Below are 25,009 nucleotides of genomic sequence, written 5' to 3' on the forward strand. Positions count from 1 at the left end.
CTAAACTTTAAATTAAATATTTTGCACTTCAATAATTGCATCTAAGTTTACCACAGTGTAATAATAATAGATATTATTAAATTAAGCTACATTTAAGTGCGATTCTGTAATGTCGTGTCGTTCCGTTCATTGGCGTTGTTGGCGTAGAGGGCCGTAGTTCTGTGTCTCTGTGCTGGGCTTGGGGTAAGGAAGCTTTGTTCATCGTCGTCAGCATCGGGAAAAGTCGCAATGGCCGCGAAAAAGTACGTATTACTCTGTTTCTGTGTGCATGCCTAAATTTGATTGTGTGTCGTTAATCAAAGGTCATAGGCGCTAGACGAAGGATGCTAGTTTGTCGCCTAAGTTAGGCTTAAATGCCGGCTTCTATTTTTCGCCAGTCATCGTTCCGTTTCTGAAGGTTGACGCCGCTATTTCGTTGAATATGATCGTTAATGCGATACGAAACTCACAAGTGATGTTAGAGCTATCTTTGCGGACGCATATTGTGCGCTTAATGGTCACTTTTTTCAGTAAAAGCCTGCAGGAGCGCAGTATCGTAACTGACGCGCACTAGGAGCGCTATCACCTTGGATGTGCTTATTAATACGCTTTCCTGTAGATTTTGATTGTTGGAAACCGCAAGTTAGAATGACGTGTCTGACAGTGCTTCGCGCGTAGAACCGCACCTTGGCTGCGTGTTAAACAGTGCAGTCTGTCTCTCATTTGAAGGCACGCGATATTTGCGCCAGCAACTGTTTACGTCAGCTGATATGAGGTTTCATCAATCAAATCGCAATGATTGCACAGCGTGTCGTCAGGATCTATAGCCGACTTAAACGAAATTTACATGAAACGTCAACTGGCGACTCGAATGCGCCACTATGGTTCTTTGAATTATCTGTATGGCATTGTCTTCTCGTTCGCGGGTCACAATGCACAACAAGCACTTGCGCGTTCGATGCTATTTGGGGTTTGCCCCCCATTTAGCCTCTTCTGACGTAACTACAGCAAGTCCGAAGGAACTGCTACCCCACTGGTCTGTGAGGTAGCCTACCATCTGTCCACTTCACCATGGCCAAAAAGAACGGGGTAGCCATTTTATTGTGGCCACGAGACTGAACCATTGCGGACGGAAACTATCGAGGTGCTCTACGTGTAGCGCGAAATGCGATGAGCTGTCTTCGAGGCCATGCGAAACAAACCATACTTCTTTACGTTTCTCGACGCTACGGAGCGTAGCGTTTTTCTGGCCGTGCGTAAACCGTGACAAAGTTCGATGTAGACACATACTGGCAGCAACTGGCGGTTCTAACGAGTTTATCCTGTTCTTGCGCGGCGGCCTTAAAATATTACTTCGTGTGTTCTCGGAAAGCGCATAAGCAACATGTGCAAGCCCACGTTCTAAATGTGAAATCACTCCAGTCCCTCTGTTTCCTTTGCTTGAACTCTCACCATGTGTCAGGTAAAGCCGAAATTTACATTTTTGAAAGAATTGCTTTGGTGGCATAGAATGGCTCCAACATTTGTGCCCGTGGTTGTGCTATGGAATTGAAAAAATCATTTGAATTTTCATAATTTCAGATTTCGTGCAGTACTGACTTTGGCTCTTTTGTTAAATATACACTGCAACAAATGCCACATAATAGTGAGGTAAAGCCCCTGTAGGTTCAGTGTTAATCATTTTTATTTTTTTTAATATTCTCAGAAAGTCGCTGCACGCATTTGAGGCTGGGCATCATTTATCTGTATTGGTGATGATAGTGGCATTTCCTCATATGTACGGGTGGGCCTGTGACCCACATAAATGGGCTGGGAGCTGCCATTATGTAGGGAACCTAATACAGTATTAAGCAGAGTTAGACTGATTATTCATCTAGAAGTCTATCATTTTTCCCTGTGTGCCAATTTATGTGTGGCCTTGCTGCATAAAAAATTGCAATCGAAGGTCCTGCAACTACTCGGTATGAATTGCCTCTGCCAAGACAAACGAGTTGATGTAATCCCCACGCTACCTCCCTCTCTGCCACACACTGATGAATTGGCCAGTGCCGACGCCACACGAGGTACTGTAGTGTGAAATAGGTGCCGCTACTTCGATTTTTCATTTTTCTCATTTACAAAAGCTCCACTCCTGCTACAGATGACACATTCCTTATTGCAGATGCCTCATCCTTCAAGGTAGCTTGACTTAATATTTTCCTTTAGTGCTTACCGCTGGTAAGAGACATGTTGAGAGAATTTGGCGAGTTGTGGGAAATTTCAGATCACCAGTCGAATCGTGTGTTGTAGGCTAGGTAGGCAAGGCAGAGTACACACAAAAGCGATGTACTGATGGCATCACTGCCTTGAGTTCCAACATCAGTTTTCTGTGCGACTTCATGAATTATGGTAGCATGCTAGAGGCCAGCAGTGAACACAACCCAGCAAGTCCGATGATTTTCCTGTACAAAAGGGACTCAAATGTGAAATGAAGCCATAGATAGTGACTAAGTGACCTTATTTTGGATGTGTGGTTCAAGAAATGAACATTTTGATTTAATTTCTTCAACTAATAAGCAGCACCTTTCTGCAAAGGAAATTATTTTGAGAGTAGCTTCCATGGCCAGACCTTTTGTGTGAATTTGTTAGTTCATCAAAGTGAGCCTACATATCAGGAGCTGCATCTTCTAAATTGCATAAACCTAGCCTTGAAGCTGCAGTATTGTCCGGAGTTCTTAAATAAGGCAAAACATAAGAATGCCGTTTTATTTGGCAAAATACTGGGCTTGATACAAAATAAAGAAAACCATCACCTTCATCCTAACTTTTTCTGAATCGAATCACTTAGTGACAGTATATTTGAAATAAAGGAATACAGTATAGATTCACTCATACTGAGCTTCTGGTTTTGTGTCTGCAGTCCAGAAGATTTGGCCACAGCCATCCTTAAGACTAAGCAGAAGCCAAACCGCCTGCTTGTGGAGGAGGCCATCAACGATGACAACTCTGTCGTCTCCCTGTCCCAGGTAAGTCCGACTGCTCAGAATTGACATTTTCTTTTCTCTAATTCTTTAAAAGCACCTAATAAATGTAATACATAAGTACTCCACAGTGTTCAAACCTTCACGTTTGCAAACAGACCTTTTGTACACGACAAAGTGACAAAACATAAGAGTCCAACTCAATTAGCAGTGTGTTTTGTTTATAGTTGGTAAGCTGTAGCCAGCCACTCAGTGATAATAGAAATGTTGTGAAGTGTATTACATCCAACCACAAAGGAAACTGCAGCTTCGCCAGTGTCCAACCATGGGGCTGTGTCGACTGACATTTTTTGCCATACCACATGGCCACCACCTCAGATTTCTGCGGTGCAATCCAGTGGCCCTGCTTCAGGCTCAAACCCACATGGCATTTCTTGCATGTTTTGAACTGTCTTCGACAAAAAAGAAATGCAGGCAATGTTTTGCATGCTCAACAACAGACCGCGGGCCATACTTTTGGAATGGCTAGCTCTGAAGTTCAGGACCCAATATTTAGGTGCCAGTGGTCCCTTTGATATTGGGATATAGTCAACATTTTCAGCCTGTTGTACCTCATTGACACCGTTAGTTAACTATACAGGTATTCTTATATTTGCTGAACTACACAGAGTAGTGTTATTTTTCCCTCCAACTCTGCATTAACAAGCTCTGCGATAACCTGAGCAATGTGCCGCTGGTTGACTATTCAAAAGTATGCAGTAGTATTTGCCAGGATGCTGAAGTGTTAAATTAGGAAGCCATATATGTAAAGGCCTTTTCTTCTTATTATTGATTTGATTTTGTTTATTTGTGCTGTTTTGTATTACATAAATCTCTTGTATCTGGTTTCTCTTACTTCTCCTGCTGCAATATATAACGTCAATTTGGGGAATAAATGAAGAGGTTGCAAAAAACAACTCTTTTTTTTTTTTTTTTTTTTAATCCATCATCTTTTGCTTGTGCTGATAATTTGTTATCTAGTCGAAGTGTGCAAATAAAGGCCTGCGTTGTCTTTATTATTACACACCCCTGAAATCCTTGGGAACTGTCCTTGGAATTATAAATCGGAACATTTTGTACGAGCCATGTTTCCAATGTCCAGGGCAAGATGGATGAGCTGATGCTCTTCCGAGGTGACACAGTCCTGCTGAAGGGCAAGAAGCGACGCGAGACGGTGTGCATCGTGCTCTCGGACGACACCTGCCCCTCTGAGAAGATCCGCATGAATCGCTGCATCCGCAACAACCTGCGCGTGCGCCTAGGAGACGTGGTGAGGTGAGACGGACACATTGCAGCTAGTTTGGGCAGGAGCGCATCGTAATGCCACCTGCTGTTTTGCATTTCCCGCCTGTGCTCACCGTCTTTGGGCTTGCACTCTGAAATATAGGACTCATGCGTAGTTGTAGACTGCTTTTAATTCTTCCATGTAGAAAGTTTTTTTGTTTAGGAAGAGCTCGGTATTATTAGTGACTTAGCAAGGTGCTGTTCAATCACGAAGAGTTGGACTGTTTGATAAGTGGACCTCGGCAAAGTGGTTCTTTTCTGAAACCGTGGGCAACATTGTAACTTATACACATACATGTTGCTTGTGATGGCCTGTTCTGTCTTCTATATATACATTGTGGTATCTTGTTAATGGGGGGACACGAGCCAGCTCTCTGGGACGAAAAAAATAGCAAGAAAAGTCGACTTTTGGAAAATAGTATTTTTGAAATCTGCAGCTATTGTTCCGCAACTACACAACTTTCTTGACTCTTGAATCAATATTTTAGGCACAAGATTGCTTTAATTTGTCGATACCTGCAGAATTTCAACCAAAGTTATTGCAAAAACTGTACTTTACTTTGCGAAGCGCAGCTGCCGTTTCACACATCGTAGCGCGGACAGCTTGGTGTCATTTGAAAGAGCGATCTTTCTTCTTAAAATTCGCGCCACCTCCAGCTCCATGCTGCCATTGGCTTCCTCAAATTTCCGCACCAGAAGAGAATCTCAGCGCGGCCCCTTATTGGTTGTTTAGCGCATGTGACCTGTGCTTGGCATATGATTGGCGGGATTCCTTTCGCGTCATCTGCATCGCACTCATCCGCACAGCGGGCTGTGCGCGATATTGTCAGAGCGTCGAGTCATTGTGAGTGTTATGCGATGGCCCGTAAGAAATTTCATACACGAAATAAGTTTGGTGCAAGAAAGATGCGATGTGCGCTTATCGACAACTTCAATAAGCGTAGCGCGACAGATCCGGATGTTGAAGTCGTCGTGGCCCCCTCCGCACCCGTGTCTGCTGATGCCGCCGATGTAGGTCTAGGCCTAACAAGCCCGTCGCCGTGCGAAGGTGCCAAAGTCGCATTTGTCGCGATACGAAGTTCCTGAAGCCCACAGAATTGGAAGAGGGAAAAAAAAGAACCCAAGAAAAGCTCCAGCAGCTGTCGTCCCCTCCTGCGACGGAAAGGAAGCAAGATCTTCTGTCTGATAACACCGATGCCACAGCTGAACCTGTTGAACCACTTGGTGGGACCGTGTTTACTATTGTAAGTTTATATGCGGGGAACATTCTGCTTGCGCGAATGAAGTGCAAGGTATGCAATGGCGGGGACATGAAAATCATCAGAGGTGTGCGAAAACTGTGGTGATGTGACGTCGACGTGGAGCTCGCCGCGCATACGCAGTGAACAAAAATTAAACCCGTTCGCTGTGAACATTCTCACCGCTTGTGCAATGCAAGCAACTGAAACCCGGCAAACAGCCCTGAATGATGTGTTTTCCACGATGCACATTAGCCATCGCGGACTTCACACGAAGATGTGGCAACTCTACGTGAAGGAAAAGCTGACTCCCGCCCCCGATCGTTCTGCCCGAAACGTGACAAGTGAGTGTGTGCGTTCGGTTCGCATACTTTACAATGAATTGTCTCGACAACCCCTGGAGCATCACAGTGTCGTACAATTGGTCATGGATGACCCACGGACACATCTCGCACATCGGCGTCGGCGCCGTGATTGAACTGTTTACGGACCTTCGTTTAGATTACGTTGTATTGAGTAATTTCTGCGCGGGATGCGAGACGGGCCCAAATGAAAATGATCCTGGTTTTGGAAACTGGAAGAAGAATCACCAGTGTCAGAAAAAGACTGAGAAAAAAATCGGGAGAAATGGAAGTGGAGGCCGCCCTCATTCTATTCAAGAGGTCCCTAGAACGGCACAACCTTCGTTATACCAATATATTGAGTGATGGGGATAGCCATACTTATCTTGCACTGCAAGAGGAAAATGTTTGCGGTTATATGAAAATAGACAAGGGGACTGTGTAAACCACATCCAGAAGCTCATGGGTACGGCATTGCACAACCTCGTTTCAAAAAACAAACTTCTGGCCTTCAGAGCCTCGGTGGAAAGGGTCGGCTCACAGCAGACCTTATTACAAGACAGCTCATATTACGTATGGGCGCTAAAAGCGCACAAGGGAGATGTGGATGCCATGCACAAGGCAATGATGGCGACTTACTATCATATCACCTCCAATTGAATGAAACCACACATTTTGCCCAGCAGGCCCCAAATCGTGGTGCCGTCAAAATGCCGCAGAGGCTAGGGGTGAGCCAGCACCAAAGCATCCTCGCAACCTGCCCCCTCATGTTTGCCAGGCCTTGCTGCCCATTTACGAGCGTTTGAGTGACAAGAAGTGACTGAAAGACCCAAAACAGCAATGAGAGCCTCCACTCGGTTATCTAGTCTCTTGCATCAAAGGATCGCCATGCCTCTCTGTTCACCATACAGGCAGCTGTGGCGGAGGCAGTGCTGAAGTTTAATGCAGGGAACGTCAAAGCTTCTGCATCTATAATGCAAGAGCTGAGCCTCAACTCCAGCTCATTATGCAGTGATCGCATGGCTGAAAAAGATCAGCGGGCATTGAAAGCTTCAGCTCGAAAGCGTGCATCAGCTGAAAACATGCATCAAGCCCTCAAAAAACGCCACACAGGCAACAATTCTCAAACTATGTGCCAGGGGAATACTAACCAGTTACAGCTGGTAACTTGTAAAGATTTTACAATATTTTTTAATAAATCGAGCTGTTCATTTTTCTTGATTTTCTCAAAACAAGCTTTTTACTCACCCTCCCTATTCAGAGCCATGATATCTCAATCTGTAGGACAGCTATAGCTGTAATTCTTTTTGTAATTTCTTTCCCATCATTACATGGGAAAGAAACAAACTAATTTTGACGATAAAATTGCGATCATTGCGATAAATTGCGATAAGTGCGATCATTACACAAATGCGATCATTATGCAAGTAAATATGGTAGGCATCATGCAGTTCTTTTAAGGCGAACACCAGGCTGTTTTGCATTCCTGTTTACAGCTGCATTAGTATGTAAATGCAAACACATACTATGTGAGCAGGAATTGGAACAGTAGTATCTACAGAATTAGTCTGTGGTTACCATGACCTCATGATGGCGCACCCTTACTTTTATGACCAGCATCCAGCCCTGCCCAGACGTCAAGTATGGCAAACGGATCCACGTGCTGCCCATTGATGACACCGTCGAGGGCCTTTCAGGGTAAGTGAACCGTGCCATATATTGCACCGTGGATAGTTCTGTCTTTTGAAATTTTCTTGTGCATGCACCTTGTTCAGCTATCGCTCCATCACAAAGATAAAATGACAACACTTCCAAAGCTAGGGATGAGAGTATCCGCAGTGCTCGGTGAGCCAATGTATTATCACTCCTCGAAAAAAGGAAATGCCTGTTGGTGAAATGGCAAAGCGCTCCACTTGTTTCAGTAGAGACTAACGTCGATGCCAGCAGCCCAACCAGGAGATCGCTTTAGCACACATACTTTAGCAAACAGTACAAATAACGGGACACAGAAAAGGGGCAGACGACACAGGTGCTATGCAGCACTAGTACATGCAGCCTTTATTTAACCTGTGTTTTGTTTATTGAATGAAATTTACTGAACAGAACTTTTCACTTTCCATCCCATCTGCTGCACTATTACAGTCTGTTCAGTAAGGACCACCCCAAATTCTTTGTTTAACTTTCTGGCTGAGCAAGTGCACTGCTTCATTTATTGCACCGACCTTTGCGACATTTAGTGCAGCCGAAAATTAACCTCCACACTTGTTCACACAAATGGATCTGCGCAGCCTCTTGCAAATTCTCTATTCGGATTTTTCTCTTTGTAGGGGGGCAAATAGTTTCTCTACGGCTCTTCACTAAAGCAGTACCTACGAATTCCTCTGCATTTTTTGTAAGCTTCATAAGTCTGGCCTCGTTTGCCAATGTTCTTTCGGTATTTAAAAAAAATAAACTTTGTGAAAAAATTGGCTCTTCGCTACCCGAACCTCTTGTTGCAAGTCTTCCTATGGTGGACGGATGCCAGGAAGGTGCTCAGAACAAATTTATACCAGCAAATTGCTTAAGCAGGTGAAATTGGCAATAAATGTCACCAAAAGCTCAATTAAAAAATATGTTGCTTGCCGGTCTGTACTGTTCCACATTTGCTGCTGTTGTATGCTACACCTAGTGTAGCATACAACAGCAGCAAAAGAAGAGAAAAAAAATGCGTACTTCAAGTGACATCTTCTCAGTGCAAACTTCAAAAAAAGAAAGATGCACCACGAGTTGGCAGGTATGTATGGCATCTCTGCGGAGTGCGCCGTGCGGATCTTGGGCGTAGAACTCCCATCGAATGCTGTCAGTAACTTGTAATGCGCAACGCTGTCCCTGCAGGAGCCTATTTGAGGTCTACCTGAAGCCATACTTCCTGGAGGCCTACCGGCCCATTCACAAGGGCGACCTCTTCCTTGTCCGCGGTGGCATGCGGGCAGTCGAATTCAAGGTTGTTGAAACAGACCCATCGCCCTACTGCATCGTGGCGCCAGACACTGTCATACACTGCGATGGAGAGCCTATCAAGCGTGAGGTATGTGACAGGCCTTCCCTTGGTCGTTTCCGCTCGCAGTGTGGGCCTTGTGTGAAAGTGAAGATGCCGCTGTATTGTCTGTTTGTAGCATCAGATTTTGTACATGGGCTTATAAATATTTTTTTATTATCGATGACATGTTGATCAATTTTTCATTGCTTGTGTGTTCTGACTTGCTGATTTCAAATATGCAAGTGGTCTTCCTCTACAGCAAGGAGTTTTTAAAATATTTGGAAATTTGTTTTTTGTGTGGACTAGTTTGGAGAGGAGTCCTCTGTGAAATGCTGGTAAGTCCTGTGGGAAGGCCTGGGTTAGTTGCAGGGTGTCTACCAATTGGGAAAACCGAGAATTCTGAGAGAATTTGTGCTTCTATCAGGGAAAATTAGCTGTAATTTTATTGAAAGGGAACGAAAGTTTCACTAATGCTGGTTTCGAGTAACAGAGAGGGATCGTAACGAATAGTCTTTGATGCAGTGTTGTCGGCTGGAGGACTTGCCAGTGTACAGTCGACAGATTTTCCAGGCGGCCGATTTTTGGGACAAGCCCGATAATTTGGATGGCTTTGCGGCACCACCACGTACCCAATAGAGTTAATTTATAGAAACGTCTAAAATTTTAGAACGCAAGAACCCTTCGGCGTCAGTTTCCTGACTTTTTGCCGTTACCGCAGGCCCCAAACTGCATTAATCAAAGCCGCCGTCATTTTGATTATCTCGCCGCCTAGAACCGGTGCTCTCTCGCGCAAATCCGCTGGCAGCCGTAGCCACCACCGCGGCAACGCTATGCCTAGCTGCTTCGACATTCACTATTAAGCTACTTGCCTGAGCATTTTCAGGCGTGCCTGGGACGTTTTGAGCTGTTAAGGACAGTAAAAGACATACATTCATTTTTTCCGATTGCCCGATTGCGGCCCCTAGGGAGTCTGAAAAATCGGGCATTGACTACAACTGTCCAAGAGGATGCTTCATATGGTCCGTGGCACAAACACACGGTGAAAGGAGGATGAGAATAGAGAGGACCGACACATTGAGGAATGAACGAGAAAGTCTGCTGCCACTTCTTTGAAGGAGCTTGAGCTCAAAAAACAGTGTTGGCTGATGCCGAGATGCAGGCGTCCCTTATCCAAACCAATATAAACCCCTTAAAGCAGTGAAACGCAACACTGAGGTATTGTGCACGGGTTGAGAGTATGTCAGCGCAGTTTAGGTTGACTATCCAGCTGCTGAGAGAGAATCCCACTTGTGACAAAGTTCGGGCCTCATACCAATGAGCTTGCCATCATTTGATAGAAATAGCTCATATTCGAAAATATTTGCTTCAGTATGCATCTTTTTATTCTTATTTGAAAATGTTTGACTCAAATTGCAATAGGCGTTCTTTTTTTTTTTTTTTTTTTCCCTCAAAGATATCTTATTTACTGTGCATTTCACTAAGCCCTCCCTTCAGTTTTCTTTTTGGGTAAAATAAATAGTACGCCTTACTATTCAAACTGATTAAGTCGTTAATTTATTTTTGAACATGCTTACTAGAGAGTGACAGTATCGGGCGACATGGTGTCAGCTCGTCTTGATATGAACAAAGTGCTGTGTCGCTCAAGAAATTTTGCAAAGGCACTCGGGGAATTTGGAGTTGGCAAAAGTAGTGTCCTTCACGAACCTTTTGTGTGCTTTCATATTTTGCACTAAACTTCTGGATCATGTGTGTGTGTGTGTGTGTGCAAACATTACAGGAGGAAGAGGAGTCCCTGAACGAGGTTGGCTATGACGACATCGGTGGCTGCCGCAAGCAGCTGGCACAGATCAAAGAGATGGTTGAGCTACCATTGCGACATCCGAGCCTATTCCGTGCGATCGGTGTCAAGCCTCCACGTGGAATTCTTCTCTATGGTCCACCTGGCACAGGGAAGACGCTCATTGCCCGTGCAGTCGCCAACGAGACTGGTGCTTTCTTCTTCCTTATCAATGGTACGTACAGATGTCCATTGTTCACGCAGCAAATTTGGGTTGACTAACTGGATGCTTGCAGCTAAACTTGATTGGACCTTGAGAATCTTCTCAGCTAATAAGTCTGGCTTCACATAACACTGCTTATATCGGAAGCTAAGAAAAGGCTCCTGTGATCCTCAGGTTACGAGTTAATTCTTATATCATATCATAATATCATTTTTATTGGATTGTATTGGAATGTGAAAGTATTCCTTGCTAGGGGATAACCTTTTAAAAAGTGTGGATAATCAAAGAAATGAAGAAATATCAGCACTATCGGCTTAAAATTGCATGCTGTCTTTGTGGTGTGCCATAACTTTGCATCTATTGGTGACTGCAATGATAGGTTGACCCGATGACGTAGGTGGCTTCGTTAGCAACTAAAGGTACAATGCTCAGAGATCCAAACATAATAATCAGGCTGCAGGATGGCCGGTGCTTTTTGTGCCACCGGTGAGCGCTGCGCGCTCGCTGGAGATCAGTTGCAGTCACAGTGTGTCATGAGGGCCCTCGCTTTCATGTATACCATTATGCATCAGCGCAGTGTAAGGATATCTGACGTGGAAATACTCGCACATACACATTTTCGTTGAGCGAGGATATGCTCAGCATTGTTCGACATCATTGAAGGGGACTTTTCCTGATGCAGTGATGCATTCCCCCCTTTTTGTTTTCTGACAGGGCCTGAGATAATGAGCAAACTGGCTGGCGAGTCCGAGAGCAACCTGCGCAAGGCCTTTGAAGAGGCCGAGAAGAATGCACCATCTATCATCTTCATTGATGAGCTGGACGCCATTGCCCCGAAGCGCGAGAAGACACACGGTGAGGTGGAGCGCCGGATCGTGTCTCAGCTCCTGACACTTATGGACGGTTTGAAGCAGCGCGCCCACGTCATCGTCATGGCTGCCACCAACCGACCGAACAGCATCGACGCTGCCCTTCGGCGATTCGGTCAGTTTGCGTTCCCTTCACCGCTGTTATTATGAGAAATCCGAGTACATCATGTGTCACCAATGCTGCACAAAGTTTAGTTTACTTGTTATACCCATGTTTATTGTTTGGACGTTGACCCATGCCTCTATAACAAGGTTTTTTTAATTGTAAGCCAGTGTTTTGGTGGGGATCTTGGTTGTACCATGACAGTGTGGCAACAATTGTTGCAGGCCGCTTTGACCGAGAGGTGGACATTGGCATTCCTGATGCAACCGGCCGTCTAGAGATCCTGCGCATCCACACCAAGAACATGAAGCTGGCTGAAAATGTCGACCTGGACAAGATAGCGGCTGAGACGCACGGTTTCGTGGGCTCCGATTTGGCTGCACTCTGCTCCGAGGCTGCTCTGCAGCAGATCCGTGAGAAAATGGACCTCATTGACCTTGAGGACGACCAGATTGACGCTGAGGTGCTCAACTCATTGGCCGTTACCATGGACAATTTCAGGGTGAGTTCTAAATACGTTTTGGCTAGGTCCTTGCAGCCTGGCCTGATATTGTACAGCTTGGCAGCGTCGCATTAGTGATTCATCTGGATAATCACACGTTGTTACCACATGTGATGATCCAGTGAAAAAGGTTTGTTATATCCAAATTCATTCTGTCCAAAATTAGGGTAGCATATAGGGTTACACAGTCAAACCTCGATATGTAGAACAGGGATATATCGAGCAGCTTCTATATCCTCTGGAAAATCGCTTGCATTTCTTTCTTTCTTTTTTTTTTTTTTTTTTCAATTATTTAGAGCAAAGTCAGGTGTAAAATGGATATATCGAACTCCGCCACCCCAGACCACACCTGTTCAGTTGACAGGCGGCGAGCTTTCTCACAACACCCTCAAAGATAGCGGTGGCGCAATGGGTGTTCCCGAGGACACCAATTGAACGCAGCGGTGTACGCATGCGGTGGCTTGGCTAGTTCACCAAAGTCACTGACGCATTGCATTTGCTGCACTGACTCCTCCTTCATGCTGCATTCTGCGCCTGCCACGCGTCACGAGGATATGCCACTTAATACTTTGTTATTGATAGTATTTCAAAATGCTTCAATTGACGGGTGCGGAGATCACAGCTGAAGTAGCGGCCAAACAAAGTCGCTGCCGTGGTTGATACTACAAGTGCTGATGCTGCCCCACTCTAAACTTCAACTGAGGCAGTAGCTGCTATGGCCCTTCTACGCCGTTATTGCTGCGCAATGGAAGGCACCAGCCTGTCACTTCTGGATAGTTTAACCTATGTTGAAGGCGCCATGGTTGAGCATGCAGCTGCTAATAAGAAGCAGACTACACTGCTGCAATACATTCAGCCACAGAAATACTTTGTGTGAAGCTTCAAGTGCGTATTTACTGCACCACGATGGTTCAGTGATTGATTTGTACATGTTTCTTTATGCATTATTTTGCGATTTTATATATTGAATTCTGACTGTAGCGAACTATTTCACGGTCACTATGCTGTTTGATATATTGAGGTTCTACTGTAGAGCTGTTATTCTTTCCAGAAGTTGTAGGAAGTGTTTGGGATCATAAACGTGGCTTGCACAGCGTATGTGTTTGCCGTGCAAGAAAAGGTGGCATGAATGATACTCAGCATTACCGTCATCAGTATGCTGCCAGCTGTAACAGCTAAAAGCTGCGAGCTATTATTTTTTAATCATTGGTTTTGCAAACTGGTGAGGTGGTTCCATTCATCAGCAAATGCATTTGGTTAAATATGTACTACAACAAACGTGACCTGTGTTCTAGCATTGTGCACTCGTGTCATGGTGTCTTGCATTGCAGTGGGCCATGGGCAAGTGCAGCCCCAGTGCACTACGCGAGACTGTTGTCGAGGTGCCCAACGTGACATGGATGGACATTGGAGGGCTGGAAAACGTCAAGAAGGAGCTGCAGGAGATGATCCAGGTCTGTGTATATTAGATTTGATACTTCGCTTTCACAGTGAAACCCTGTTACTGTGAACACCATGTTAATGAAGGACGCAGCTTTCATATCGCAAGAAATTACAAAAAAAAAAAAAAAATCACTTTAAAGAAGAACACGTATTCAATTTCTGTAACTTTATTTATCTGATTCCGAAATATGAGCACTAAGAACCGTGTAGAACTGCTAAAAAAATTTTACATCAGCCACTGTGGCAAAAAAATTCCACAAACTTACTTTCAAGCCACGATATCTCCGCAGTGGCGCAACCGAGCACCGCCATTCTGCCCTTGTTGGAAAATGCGTTTCTTCATCTTTAGATTTGCCGCTTCAGCCATCTCCTCCATTCAGAAACAAGTGCACAAAAAGCAAATGATTCAAGGCCGCTCCGAGGCCCCCCGATTAGCCACACCCATCACATGGCCAATCGGAGCTTTGCCATTGGTCTCGTTGGCGGTGTGTGTCTTCTGCTACCGCTCCGCCACTCCTCTCAGCGTGCTATGGTCGTCTGTATGTGTGGTGCATAGTTTAGAAGGCAGTGGACTCCACAAGTGATTCGTGTCTCTTGGCATCTCGGATCGCCAGTAGTTTCGGAAGCCGATTTGTGTTGTGATATGCTACTCTGGACATAAAAGCTCGACGCATTCATCAATGCTTGTGGCGCGTAATTTTGAAAGTTCACTGGTGACCATGGGTCGGCGACTGCTGAAATACAAGACTGCTCATGCTTACGGCACTCGTAAGCAAAAATTGCCAATTGTAAAAAACGCTGCTTCAAGGTCGCCTGGCAGAGAGAGCTGTGCCGCATAGCGCAGAAGTCTCAGATGCGCAGCCGAAGACTTCATACTGTACATGCCCTCTCCCCGCTACTCTCCGCGAGCGCACACGTGATTATCGCGTGTTAACCGCGTGGCCGCTCCGGAGATATCGGGATGCATGTGCGATCCCACAAGTGGCAACTGAGAAGCTGGTGAGTTGATGGCTGAAATGGTTCATTTGGGGGCTTTCACTGTCCCGACCTTTCACAATAAACAATTTGCCGCAGTCCGCTGTTGTTTATTGTACTGAGACTTCACTGTACTTCCGAAAGCAAGTTGTACTTGGTGCTTGCATTGCTTTGTAAAGCCTTTCTTGTGCGACAAGTGCCTTTGAGATTTCCAGTCACTCACAGAATTTCCAGTCACAGAATTTTACCTGTTAAACAACTTATTCTACAGTCAGAACCTGCGATACAGAAATCACGCTACTACGAAATATTTTTCTTCCTTCTCAACAGCGAAATGTCACTATACTACAATTCCGCATCAACGAAATTTGCCGCAACGTAACACCGCATTTTACCTACTCACGCAAGGCTAGTGAGACTCCAAAATGTGCTCAAATGCAATTGCTTTGCACTAAAATTGCATAAAGTAACACCACATTACACTTGCCATTTTCGTTTACAAAAACAACCAAGTGCCGGAAGCAATTGCGCCAGAAACACGTCATGTCTGCCATCTTGTTTGTTCATCGCTCATTTGAAATCGCAGCATGTTGCTACCGACATGTGACCACGATTTTTGCGTAGCTAAGGCAGTGCGTAATATGGGCCTCGGCGAGAAAAATGCAGCAAAAGGAAGGAGATCCACGTCCTACCCACGTGGAATTATTTATGGCGCTTGAGATGGCGGTCGCAGCATGATGTTTCATGCATCAGGCCGTGATTGCACGATTGTCTGGGAATACGCATTCTCCTTACTTCAAGAATGCTAGCTTTAGTGCCACCCGACAAGTATCGCGTGTGGATTCAGCACTGGACGTAGATTTGTGCGAAGGGGCCGCAATCTCAATTGACTGCCTTCAGGTATACAGATATGATCACTTTCGCACTCGGCACTGGCCGCGTCGGCACCTGTGGGCGACAGTGTGCATTGGAGAAATGCTGTTGCGCTGCGTCCGGTGCCCAGTCACGCAAAATCTCACAAAAGTGATCGTATCCGAAAGCAAGTGACCGAGGCTACAGCTCCACGGCAGGGCTGCCACAGCTGATTGATGCATCGGACACTGTACTGTCGTCAATGCGGTCCTATATCCTCACAAGCTTTGCCAAAGTAGGCTAAGGGAGTTTTGACTGTAAAGTTTCGTTCTGCGACATATTACCCATCAGTGCTGCTTCATTTCACAACAATGAAATTCTCGCAATCTGCGTACCCCGCCGATTTCGTTGTTGAAAGGCTCAACTGTATTTGCTCTTGTCTTGTCTGAAGCCCTTTGTATGTCAAGTGTCTAATCGTGCAAGAAACGTGTTCTTTGGATAGAGACAGCAGCTGTCAGTAGCCAGATGGCACCACATTACCAAGCTGCTGCTAACCAAGGCCACGCAGCTTTTTAAGCAACATTTTAAATTGCGCTTAGCAGATGAATTCTAATTTCTGTGTTCGCTTCTTGTGCTCTCTTCTCCACACAGTACCCTGTAGAGTACCCAGACAAGTTCCTCAAGTTTGGCATGACCCCATCAAGGGGTGTACTCTTCTACGGACCACCTGGCTGTGGTAAGACGCTATTGGCCAAGGCTATTGCCAACGAATGCCAGGCCAACTTCATCTCAATCAAGGGCCCCGAGCTACTGACCATGTGGTTTGGAGAGTCTGAGGCCAACGTGCGAGACGTCTTTGACAAGGTGTGTGCACACTGATGGATGTCACTTGTTGTCATAAAGGAAAGCATCGGCCATAAATAGGACTCAAGATTATGCTGAGATATCGCATTAGAACACTCACTGCAATCACCTGACCAACTCTGTACATTAGTATTGCATCATGGATTTGAGTTGTAACATGCGAAGCTTCCATGCTTCATTTCAGCATAATAATATGCATGCCATTATTTGAATAGGCATTGTAAGCAATTTGTGGCAGTTATAATTGTCTCCTGAAGTGACTTGGATAATGTGAAAAAGAATGCCAGCTTGGATCCGTTTATCCACGTAACTTTTAACACGGTGCACACCATGCACATTCACTGTTCTCGTCTATTCAGAATATCTAACTGATAAATATTCCTATGTCAACCTTCAGCACGTAGTGACTTGTATTGCTAACCCCGTGCGAACCGTTTGCAGGCACGAGCAGCAGCCCCGTGTGTGCTCTTCTTCGATGAGCTCGATTCCATCGCAAAAGCCAGAGGTGGCAACGTCGGCGATGCTGGTGAGTTCAGGTGCATTTGGTAATTACACCAGTAGTATGGAAGTCCAAAAGATAAATCCTAGCATTGGAGAAACGTCAGGGTGTGGAGGGTGGCAGGGTTGACACGCTCCAGGCATCCAAATGTTGCTGGCCTGCTTGGCAAACATGGTTTCGGTCAATCTCGAAGCACCACTGTAGGGCAGTTGGTTCACTGTCATACTGTCAGTTATTATACTTGTGACTAGCACTTCACGCAGGCTAGCTAGCTATAAGTATCAAGTTATTCCTAGAAAAGAATACAGTGAAACCTCGTTAAACCGTAGTCGGCCGGAGCTCGGAAAAACTACGTACTAAACAGTAGTACTGTTTAACCGAAATAGCATGAGATCGCCCACTTACCTGTCGAAAACGTAGCTCAGAGAGAGTGTGATGAAAGGGTAAAAAAAACATGCAGTATTTATTCACTTCGTGCGACAAAAATGTTATTTTCGTTTGATGCCGCGGCGGCCTAGCACGATGACAGTGGCCTCAAACTTACTGAAGCTGCGTGCCAGCTTCTCAGCCAGCCCCCTCCTCTCGACAAACACTCGCACGGCAGATTCCTTGTTGGCGTTACGTATTCTCCGTGCACGCGCGCAGTAGTGCTGCATAAGTCCCGGGGCGCCTTTATCATTGCCGGGTGCCGGAGTTCGGAAAACTTTTGGTTTGGAATAGTTACGTTATCGCGCCCCTGTTCTCGTTGCAACGATTGCATTCATGAGGCTGACATAGCGCGCAGCTTATGCCACTGTCGGGCCTGAATCGCCCGTGCTGTCGCTTTCCGTGTCGTCCTCATCACTGTCGCTAGTCGACACTTCGGCAACAACAGAGGCAACGATGGTGAAAAGTCGAACCTCGTAGCCGACATCTCTTCGCGGTCGCAGCAGCGCTGCCGAGCAACTTCGCATTCTAAATGCCACACACTGTAGTCAGCAGCAGATCCATGTGGCGGGCCAGCGCCGACTTCATCGTGTCACGTTCGATAGCACGGACGATGTCTAATTTTTCTTCTATGCTGAGCACGCGGCGTCTTCTTTATCCGAGCTTCGGCATGAAGCGAGTCCTCGCTTGCACGACGCCACAACGCTCTCTGGCACGGCGTCGAAATGGTGTTGATGCGGCTTCACGTGCAAACGCACAGGGCGCTTGGAGGCCGTTGTACCGATCTCCGAGGCTCGTTGTTCTGCTGGGCCGCCCGATGGAGACGACGCACCGCCGTGTTTGCGCGACGAAAAGTGGAAACGCTACGTTTTAACCGATGCGTGCGCAATAAGCTGGTACGGTTTATGCGGATACAAAATACATTATGTTCAATGGCCGCTGAGTCGGGGAATTGACTTTACTACTTTTAAACCGAAACTACTGTTTAAGCGGGTACGGTTTAACGAGGTTTTACTGTATACTGTATTTACTCTAATCTAGGCCATCCCCGATTCAAAGCCGATCCCCCCCCCCCCCCCCAAATGTCCGAAGCCAGAAAAAAATTAAAAAACTTCCCTGGTATGTAGGCCAAACAAAAATGGGAGGACAGCGTTCACAACATAACAGCATTTGTTTAAGGGGGGACACGGGTTGTGGCGACCAAAAATCGCGAAAAAAACTCGATTTTTTTTCTTGCATTTTTGGAATGTACAGCTATTATTGCATCTATATTGTTAATTTCATACCGATAACATCAGTATTTTAGCCGCAGTGTCGCCTTATACGACATGTACTAGCTGAATTTCAGGCGGAACTTGCGCTGAAATGGCATATTTTCCGAAACGCGCGCCTGCTCTTCCACGTGTGCTAGCGCGGACATCTTGGTCTCATTTGAAAGAGGTGACTTTTCCCTTCAAATTCCCGCCAGAACGGGCCCCATTCAGCCGTTGGCCACTTATAAAATGCGCGGCAAAGAAAGGTACTAGAACGCCCTCCTATTCGTCACTCGGTGCACGTGACTTGGGCTTGCCTCCCGATTGGCGGAACTGCATGGCCATCGTCTGCTCCGCGCTTGGAGCCGCGTACTGAGGTGCGCCATCTTGCCCCAGTGTCAACGCGATATCTGAAACGGAACGCAAATTTCGAACACGGCACAAGTTTGGTGCTCAAAAAGTGGGACGGACACTCATCGAAAACTTCAAAAAACGCTGCTCAACACTGCAAAACGCTCAGGATGCCACAACCTCAGCGACCGATGCCGAAATCGTCGATGCAGCAATGGCAGGCCTAACAACCGGATCGGCTGCTGCGGATACTGTGACAAGTCCGCCTGCCGTTGACACTTCGACCCAGCGCTCGCGTACGGCAAGATACGATCTACCGGCAACCCTCCAAGCGGGAGGAGGAGGAAGCGAAAGCCAAAGCAAAGCTATCGGAGTTGTCTTCAGCTCCAGCGACGGAGAGGAAACGCGAGTGTGGGTGACAGTACAGACGATGCACTTCGCCCGCCTGATGGGACTACGTTTACGATTGTGGATTTGAGTGCCGTGAACACTTTATTTACATTTGCGAACTGCAACATCTGCAGTGGTGCCTTATAAATCGTCCGAGACGAGCGGGAATACGGACTCGCTGTGATGCTGCGTTTTATGTGCGCAAATTCTGGAGAGATTGCGTCGGTGTGGAGCTCGCCGCGCGTCCACAGTGCTGAACGAATGAAACCCTTTGCTGCGAACGTTTTGGCTACGCGTGCCATGCAGGCAACGGAGAACCGACAGACCGCGCTCAATGACGTTTGTCTCGTTGATGGGCATCAGCCGTCGGGCTGATGCCGCGACGGGAGGACAGAACTCACTGTCATTCTGGGAGGCATGACGTCAACACTTCAGCCACTGGACGTCGTGCTCAACAAGCCCTTTAAAGACCGTGTCCGTGAACAATATAATCAGTGGATGGCCGGCGACAACCCGACGATCCCAATCGGCCGGCTGCGCAGGCTGCCTCTCGTCACTGTGGCCACATGGGTGTCGCAGGTTGCACTCGCTGCCCGACGATATGGTGGTGCGGGTATTCAAGAAGCGTTGCATTAGCAACTCCTTAGACGGCACCGAGGATGACATGTTGTGGGATGCAGCCAGTGAAATGTAGTAGTCTTCGGATGAGAGTTCAGACATCTCAAACGAATGAGCAGGTGACAAGTGTGGCGGCACCACTAAATAAAACGAAGTTTTGGGCCTTATAATTTTTATGTTGACTTCTTTGATTCAATGTAAGGGGGTCGACCTACATTCCGCATTATACGGTACTAGGGTGTGTGTCATGGCAGATAATTACCCAAGTGTAGGTAAAGGTTGAAGTAAGTGGCAGTGAATAAGGTTCCAAAGACAGCCTAGTGAAGTCATTGAGGATTCCATGTGACTAGAGGACTCGCACAAGCCAAACTGTCTCGTGCGAGTCTGCTATGATTTATGCATCTACGTTAAGTTCTGTGGCTAGTGGTGTTCCTGTTTAGCCGTGCGCTTGTATGGAAGATGGCCTTTTGGTGTCTGGGTACAGATGTCACATTAAAACGTGTTTACTGTTGTACCTTTTTCACAAACCAGGCGGTGCTGCTGACCGGGTGATAAACCAGATTTTGACAGAGATGGACGGCATGAGCAGCAAGAAGAACGTGTTCATCATTGGCGCCACCAACCGGCCTGACATCATCGACCCGGCCATTCTGCGACCCGGCCGCCTTGACCAGCTCATCTACATCCCCCTCCCAGACGAAAAGTCGCGCGTTGCCATCCTCAAGGCCAACCTGCGCAAGTCCCCGCTCGCACCCGTGAGTCTTGGCGCGTTTGCTTATTGCTTCTGTACCTGCGTCCTAGCATGTTCGTGGCTCTCATGTGAATGCCAACATTGCTTTCAGGATGTGGACTTGAACTACATAGCCAGTGTCAGTCCAGGGTTCAGTGGTGCCGACCTCACAGAGATTTGCCAGCGAGCTTGCAAGTTGGCCATTCGGGAGTCCATCGAGCAGGAAATCCGCAGAGAAAAAGAGCGTTCCCAGAACCCTGATGCAAACATGGTAAGGAGTGGGTTGACTCTCCCTCTCTTTTATCTGCCATCCCCACAAATGTATGCAACTTTGTCATGACACTTTCGCAGCCACCATGTAAATCCAAAGCTAGTTGTAATCATGGGTTGCTCGAAGCTACAAAACGAGGCCAAAGTGCATCTGCGAGCAACGTCTGGAGCGAGAGGTCGCCACACTGTAAATATGGCGGCCGTGAACAACTCTATTGGCATTTTGTGCACTCGTTTTCATTTGCAAAGTGGTCTGTTGCCTTTCCAAGTGTTGCGCATGTACTGTGAATAGATCTGCATCAATTCAGCACCAAACCGTAACTGGCGCCCAATAAAGCAGCACTGGTTAGGCGTAGGCATTGCGGCTGTGACGACACTGGTAACGGATTAATGGTGTGGTAACGGGCTGGGAGCCGTCGTGGAATGTTTGCCATTAGTATTTTCGTACAGGTAGATCAGTGATTGGTCCCGAGTACATGCACACAGGTTAGTCTGACGGCTGCTGGAGCAGCGTGGAGTTCATCGCCACGGAGCAACGTGAAGCGGAAATGTGGCGTGAATCGCCACATATCGAACGTGATTGGTGGCTAATCAGCTTGAACTTCACACATGCTTTTGCACTTTATGAAATATGTGCTGTTATTGTCGCCATTCTTTCCGCCTGAGTCGTATTATCATTTAAATCGGTCTTGTCGAACCGGACAAACCTTGTAGGCAGCCCCAACCGACACTGTGCTGTTTTGCAAATTGCGGCGTTTGGGCGCAGTGTGTGCAGTCTCCATGTTGAGCCAATGTTTGGGAGCCTTGCAGTAACGAAAAGCCTTGCAGTGATGGAAGTCCGCCACTCATTAACTCGGGTGGCCCTTCTGCAGCACGCTCTGCGCTCCATTTGCACTGAAAACGAAGTTAAACGCTCGCTTGGGCAGCATCGAGCACGTGGGGCTTCACGGCACACACAACATAGGGCACAAAAATAATCCTGAGGGACCATGTTTTGTAGCATTCTTTTCTCCTCAAGGATGATAACAGTGGAAGATGGTTGTTACATATTTACCTTTCACAGCCTCAGTGCTCTTCGGCAAGCTCTGCCTCTGGTGGAAATGCTTTCAGGTTGCACGTCACCAATGTTCATTGCCTGCCTCATAGGCAAAATATGGGCTTGGCCTCATTCACGCAGTCGTTCTCTGTCCAAACTCATCATTGTTGCAACATGGGTTCTATTTATTCTGGGTAGGGACTAAGACTGATTCAAATTACGATAGCACAGTGACTGGACCATGCCCCATCTGTCGGATGTGCTTCAGGCTCACGTATACGGCAGGGGTGTACGAATACTGGGCTTCCCAATTTGAGAACTCTTTATTGTCAGCGCCAATGACCGCATGGAGTGTTGCTAATTGACATGATGTGCATTCCCTACGTTTTTGTCTGGCAGATTGGCATGAACGAGCTGACAATAACCCTCGGAAACCACCTGCCATAAAAAGGGGACAATCCACTTGTTTTCTGGAACGGGAAAGCAATACTTTCTAACCAATAGACTATTGCTATTAAGCACAGTGTGGCCCACTAATAAACTGAAAGCCCCATTGACATTTAGGACAGCTTCGCTATTTATTCAGCTTTAGAGGGGGAAAACATTTAGTTCTACTCGACAGACATATCAGTGAAAATGTTTTCCACACCTTCGTATGTCAACTGTGTTATCAGTGCTGGCACACTATTTTTTTATTGCTGTTAGTAAGATAAGAGCGTACTACACATTTTGATTCCTAGATACCCGAGTTACTGATACCTACTAAAATTCTTGTTAAGTGTTGCGATTAGCCTCGGCATGTACAGCACTGCTGTACAAGTTTTGGTAGCTTAAAAGTTTATGTTGAATTTCCTTGTATTCGGTTCGATATGCAGCTTTTCTTTCTTGATTTGATCTGATGTACAATTCAAGATCTGCTATTCAGTATTCACACGCCCCTAGTGTATGGTTATACATTTGTTGACCGAGGTGCATCAGAAATGTCTAAACTGCCCAATCAAAGAGAAATATGTGTGCAGGTTGTTGTCAAAAACAATCTTTAATAGCCTTTCCTGGGTTTGCTGAAAAACCAGAGGGAAAAAATTGGTTGAATCTATCTTCATTCCATTCACTTAATGTTGGGCCATATTGCCTGTGACATCCTTCTTGCCATGACAGTGTTCTGATGGTGCAGAATACGCATGTCGGAACTGTCTTGAGAGAACAGCTAGAATGCCGCAAGGCTTCAGGAGGGCTACGGTGCCTCTCTGCTTGTTTCAGTGGCAGTGGATCTGTGGCTGTTATCGGGTCCCTGTAAGTCGGTGGCGCCCCTCACCGCCTAAGTCAGTGGGAAAGAAACCGCCCAACCACATTAAGGAGTTTTAGCGGGATCATTGGTCTAGCCATTTTTGTGGAATGTTGGGACTGAGTCACAAGCTGGAGTTCTGGTGATGAATCTTACATTGCTGTACTCAATGAAACCTTTCAAGCTTGTTGCATGCTGTGGCATAAAGCTTTCCATGGTGGCACAAACTTTTGATGCTGTGCTTTCTTTCTAAAATGGTGTGGCACAACAGAACATTTTCATGCAATCCATGGTTTTTTGTTGTTATTGTTCTTTTTAACATTGTGTCAACGGGTGCCAACACTTGTGCTGCTGTTAGTGTTTCTGTCCCAATATTCCGCCAAAATGGTACTGCTAAAGCGTTGATGTACCGGCTAACACTCCGTAATGTTGGTGTGGGCTCCCTTGTGTAGAACAGTTGCCAAGATTCTATGCGCCCTTCCTTGCAGGATGTTGAGGAACACGACCCTGTGCCTGAGATCCGCAAGGACCACTTTGAGGAGGCCATGAAGTTTGCCAGGCGTTCGGTGAGCGAGAACGACATCCGCAAGTACGAGATGTTTGCCCAGACACTGCAGCAGAGCCGAGGATTCGGCACAAATTTCAGGTGAGCCGCCTCCGTCCAGCTTAGATTGCAGGTACATAGCATGTTGCTTTGCATGCGTGTCATTGGTCGTTGACTTAGCAGAGCTAGATTCAATCAACTTGGCTTGGAATTCTTTCTTCCCACACATAGTGATTTTCATGCCCCATCATTGTGGTGTTGCACATGGGCTGTGTTTGCACACAGCTTCGTTTAGCATTGCAGGACAAGTGGCACATTCCTGAAGTGGCGTGACAAATGCCATGCAGGAAAGGGCAAAGCTAGAAACAAATTTTTTCCTCCTTGGCCCTAACTTAACGTTAGTAACAGAACAATAAAGGTCTGCTAGTGATATGCGCTAGCAACCCTTGGTGCCAGAATTCCTTCACCCTACACGTACAGCAGTAAATGTGCTTGTTTGCCCAACACTGTTTTATCTTGAGTATCCTTGCTGCACCACTGGTGTCATACTACAAGCAGCCACGCAAAAAAACCACACGTCATTGTTCAGTGTAATGAACAGCTGCATGAAGTCAATGGTGGTGTTCTTATTCTGCAGATTCCCACCATCCCAGCCGGCTGGGACAGGCGGCACCAGTGGGAACAATCCAAATCCGGCGTCGAACTTCCAGGAAGACGACGACGACCTCTACAGCTAATGGGGATTTGGGAGGCAAGAGAGAAGCCACACGGTGTACATATAAGCAGCGGGCCCTTGTATTTAACCTGCGCCCTTGGGATAAAAAAAAAGTGGGGGGACCGCCACATGCAGCCACGCGCAGTCTCAATAAAACAGGAGTATTTTCACTCGTTGCCCAAGTGCCCGGCTCCAACCTTGCTTGGTTGTGGTACTGTCTGTCTTTTGGGTACGCTACAATTTTAATGGCCTGTTGGTCGTAGTTTCCTACTTAGTTTACTAGTGGAAACTGTGGCGCTGTTATTGTTCAGCTGCGATGGGAACGGATTTCTCTGAGCTTCATGCTTATGACTTTCTTTACTATGCTTTGTCTGCCTTTATTGGCCTAAATTTTGAAATAATACTCTTTTTGCATATGCGCAAG

General features: G+C 46.5%; 1 protein-coding gene across 1 annotated transcript; it reads left to right on the top strand.

Annotated features, from left to right (window-relative positions):
• Positions 1-117: 117 nt before the first annotated feature.
• Positions 118-24,761, top strand: TER94 (Transitional endoplasmic reticulum ATPase TER94). Its single transcript, XM_050167235.3, has 15 exons — positions 118-242; positions 2,879-2,984; positions 4,081-4,253; positions 7,459-7,539; positions 8,716-8,908; positions 10,638-10,872; positions 11,575-11,844; positions 12,057-12,334; positions 13,666-13,788; positions 16,256-16,468; positions 16,910-16,994; positions 20,537-20,760; positions 20,848-21,006; positions 23,815-23,972; positions 24,508-24,761. Exons 1-15 carry the CDS (start codon positions 229-231, stop codon positions 24,605-24,607), a joined length of 2,412 nt encoding a protein of 803 aa, XP_050023192.1. The 5' UTR covers positions 118-228; the 3' UTR covers positions 24,608-24,761.
• Positions 24,762-25,009: the final 248 nt, after the last annotated feature.

The sequence above is a fragment of the Dermacentor andersoni genome, chromosome 11 (assembly GCF_023375885.2).
Source record: "Dermacentor andersoni chromosome 11, qqDerAnde1_hic_scaffold, whole genome shotgun sequence".
Lineage (NCBI taxonomy): Eukaryota > Metazoa > Arthropoda > Arachnida > Ixodida > Ixodidae > Dermacentor > Dermacentor andersoni.

Bases quoted from the DNA above. Each gene is read 5' to 3' on its own strand.
- TER94 (XM_050167235.3), top strand. The intron at 11,845-12,056 runs GTCAGTTTGCGT...CAATTGTTGCAG, and splicing joins CGCTGCCCTTCGGCGATTCG to GCCGCTTTGACCGAGAGGTG. The intron at 23,973-24,507 runs GTGAGCCGCCTC...CTTATTCTGCAG, and splicing joins GGATTCGGCACAAATTTCAG to ATTCCCACCATCCCAGCCGG.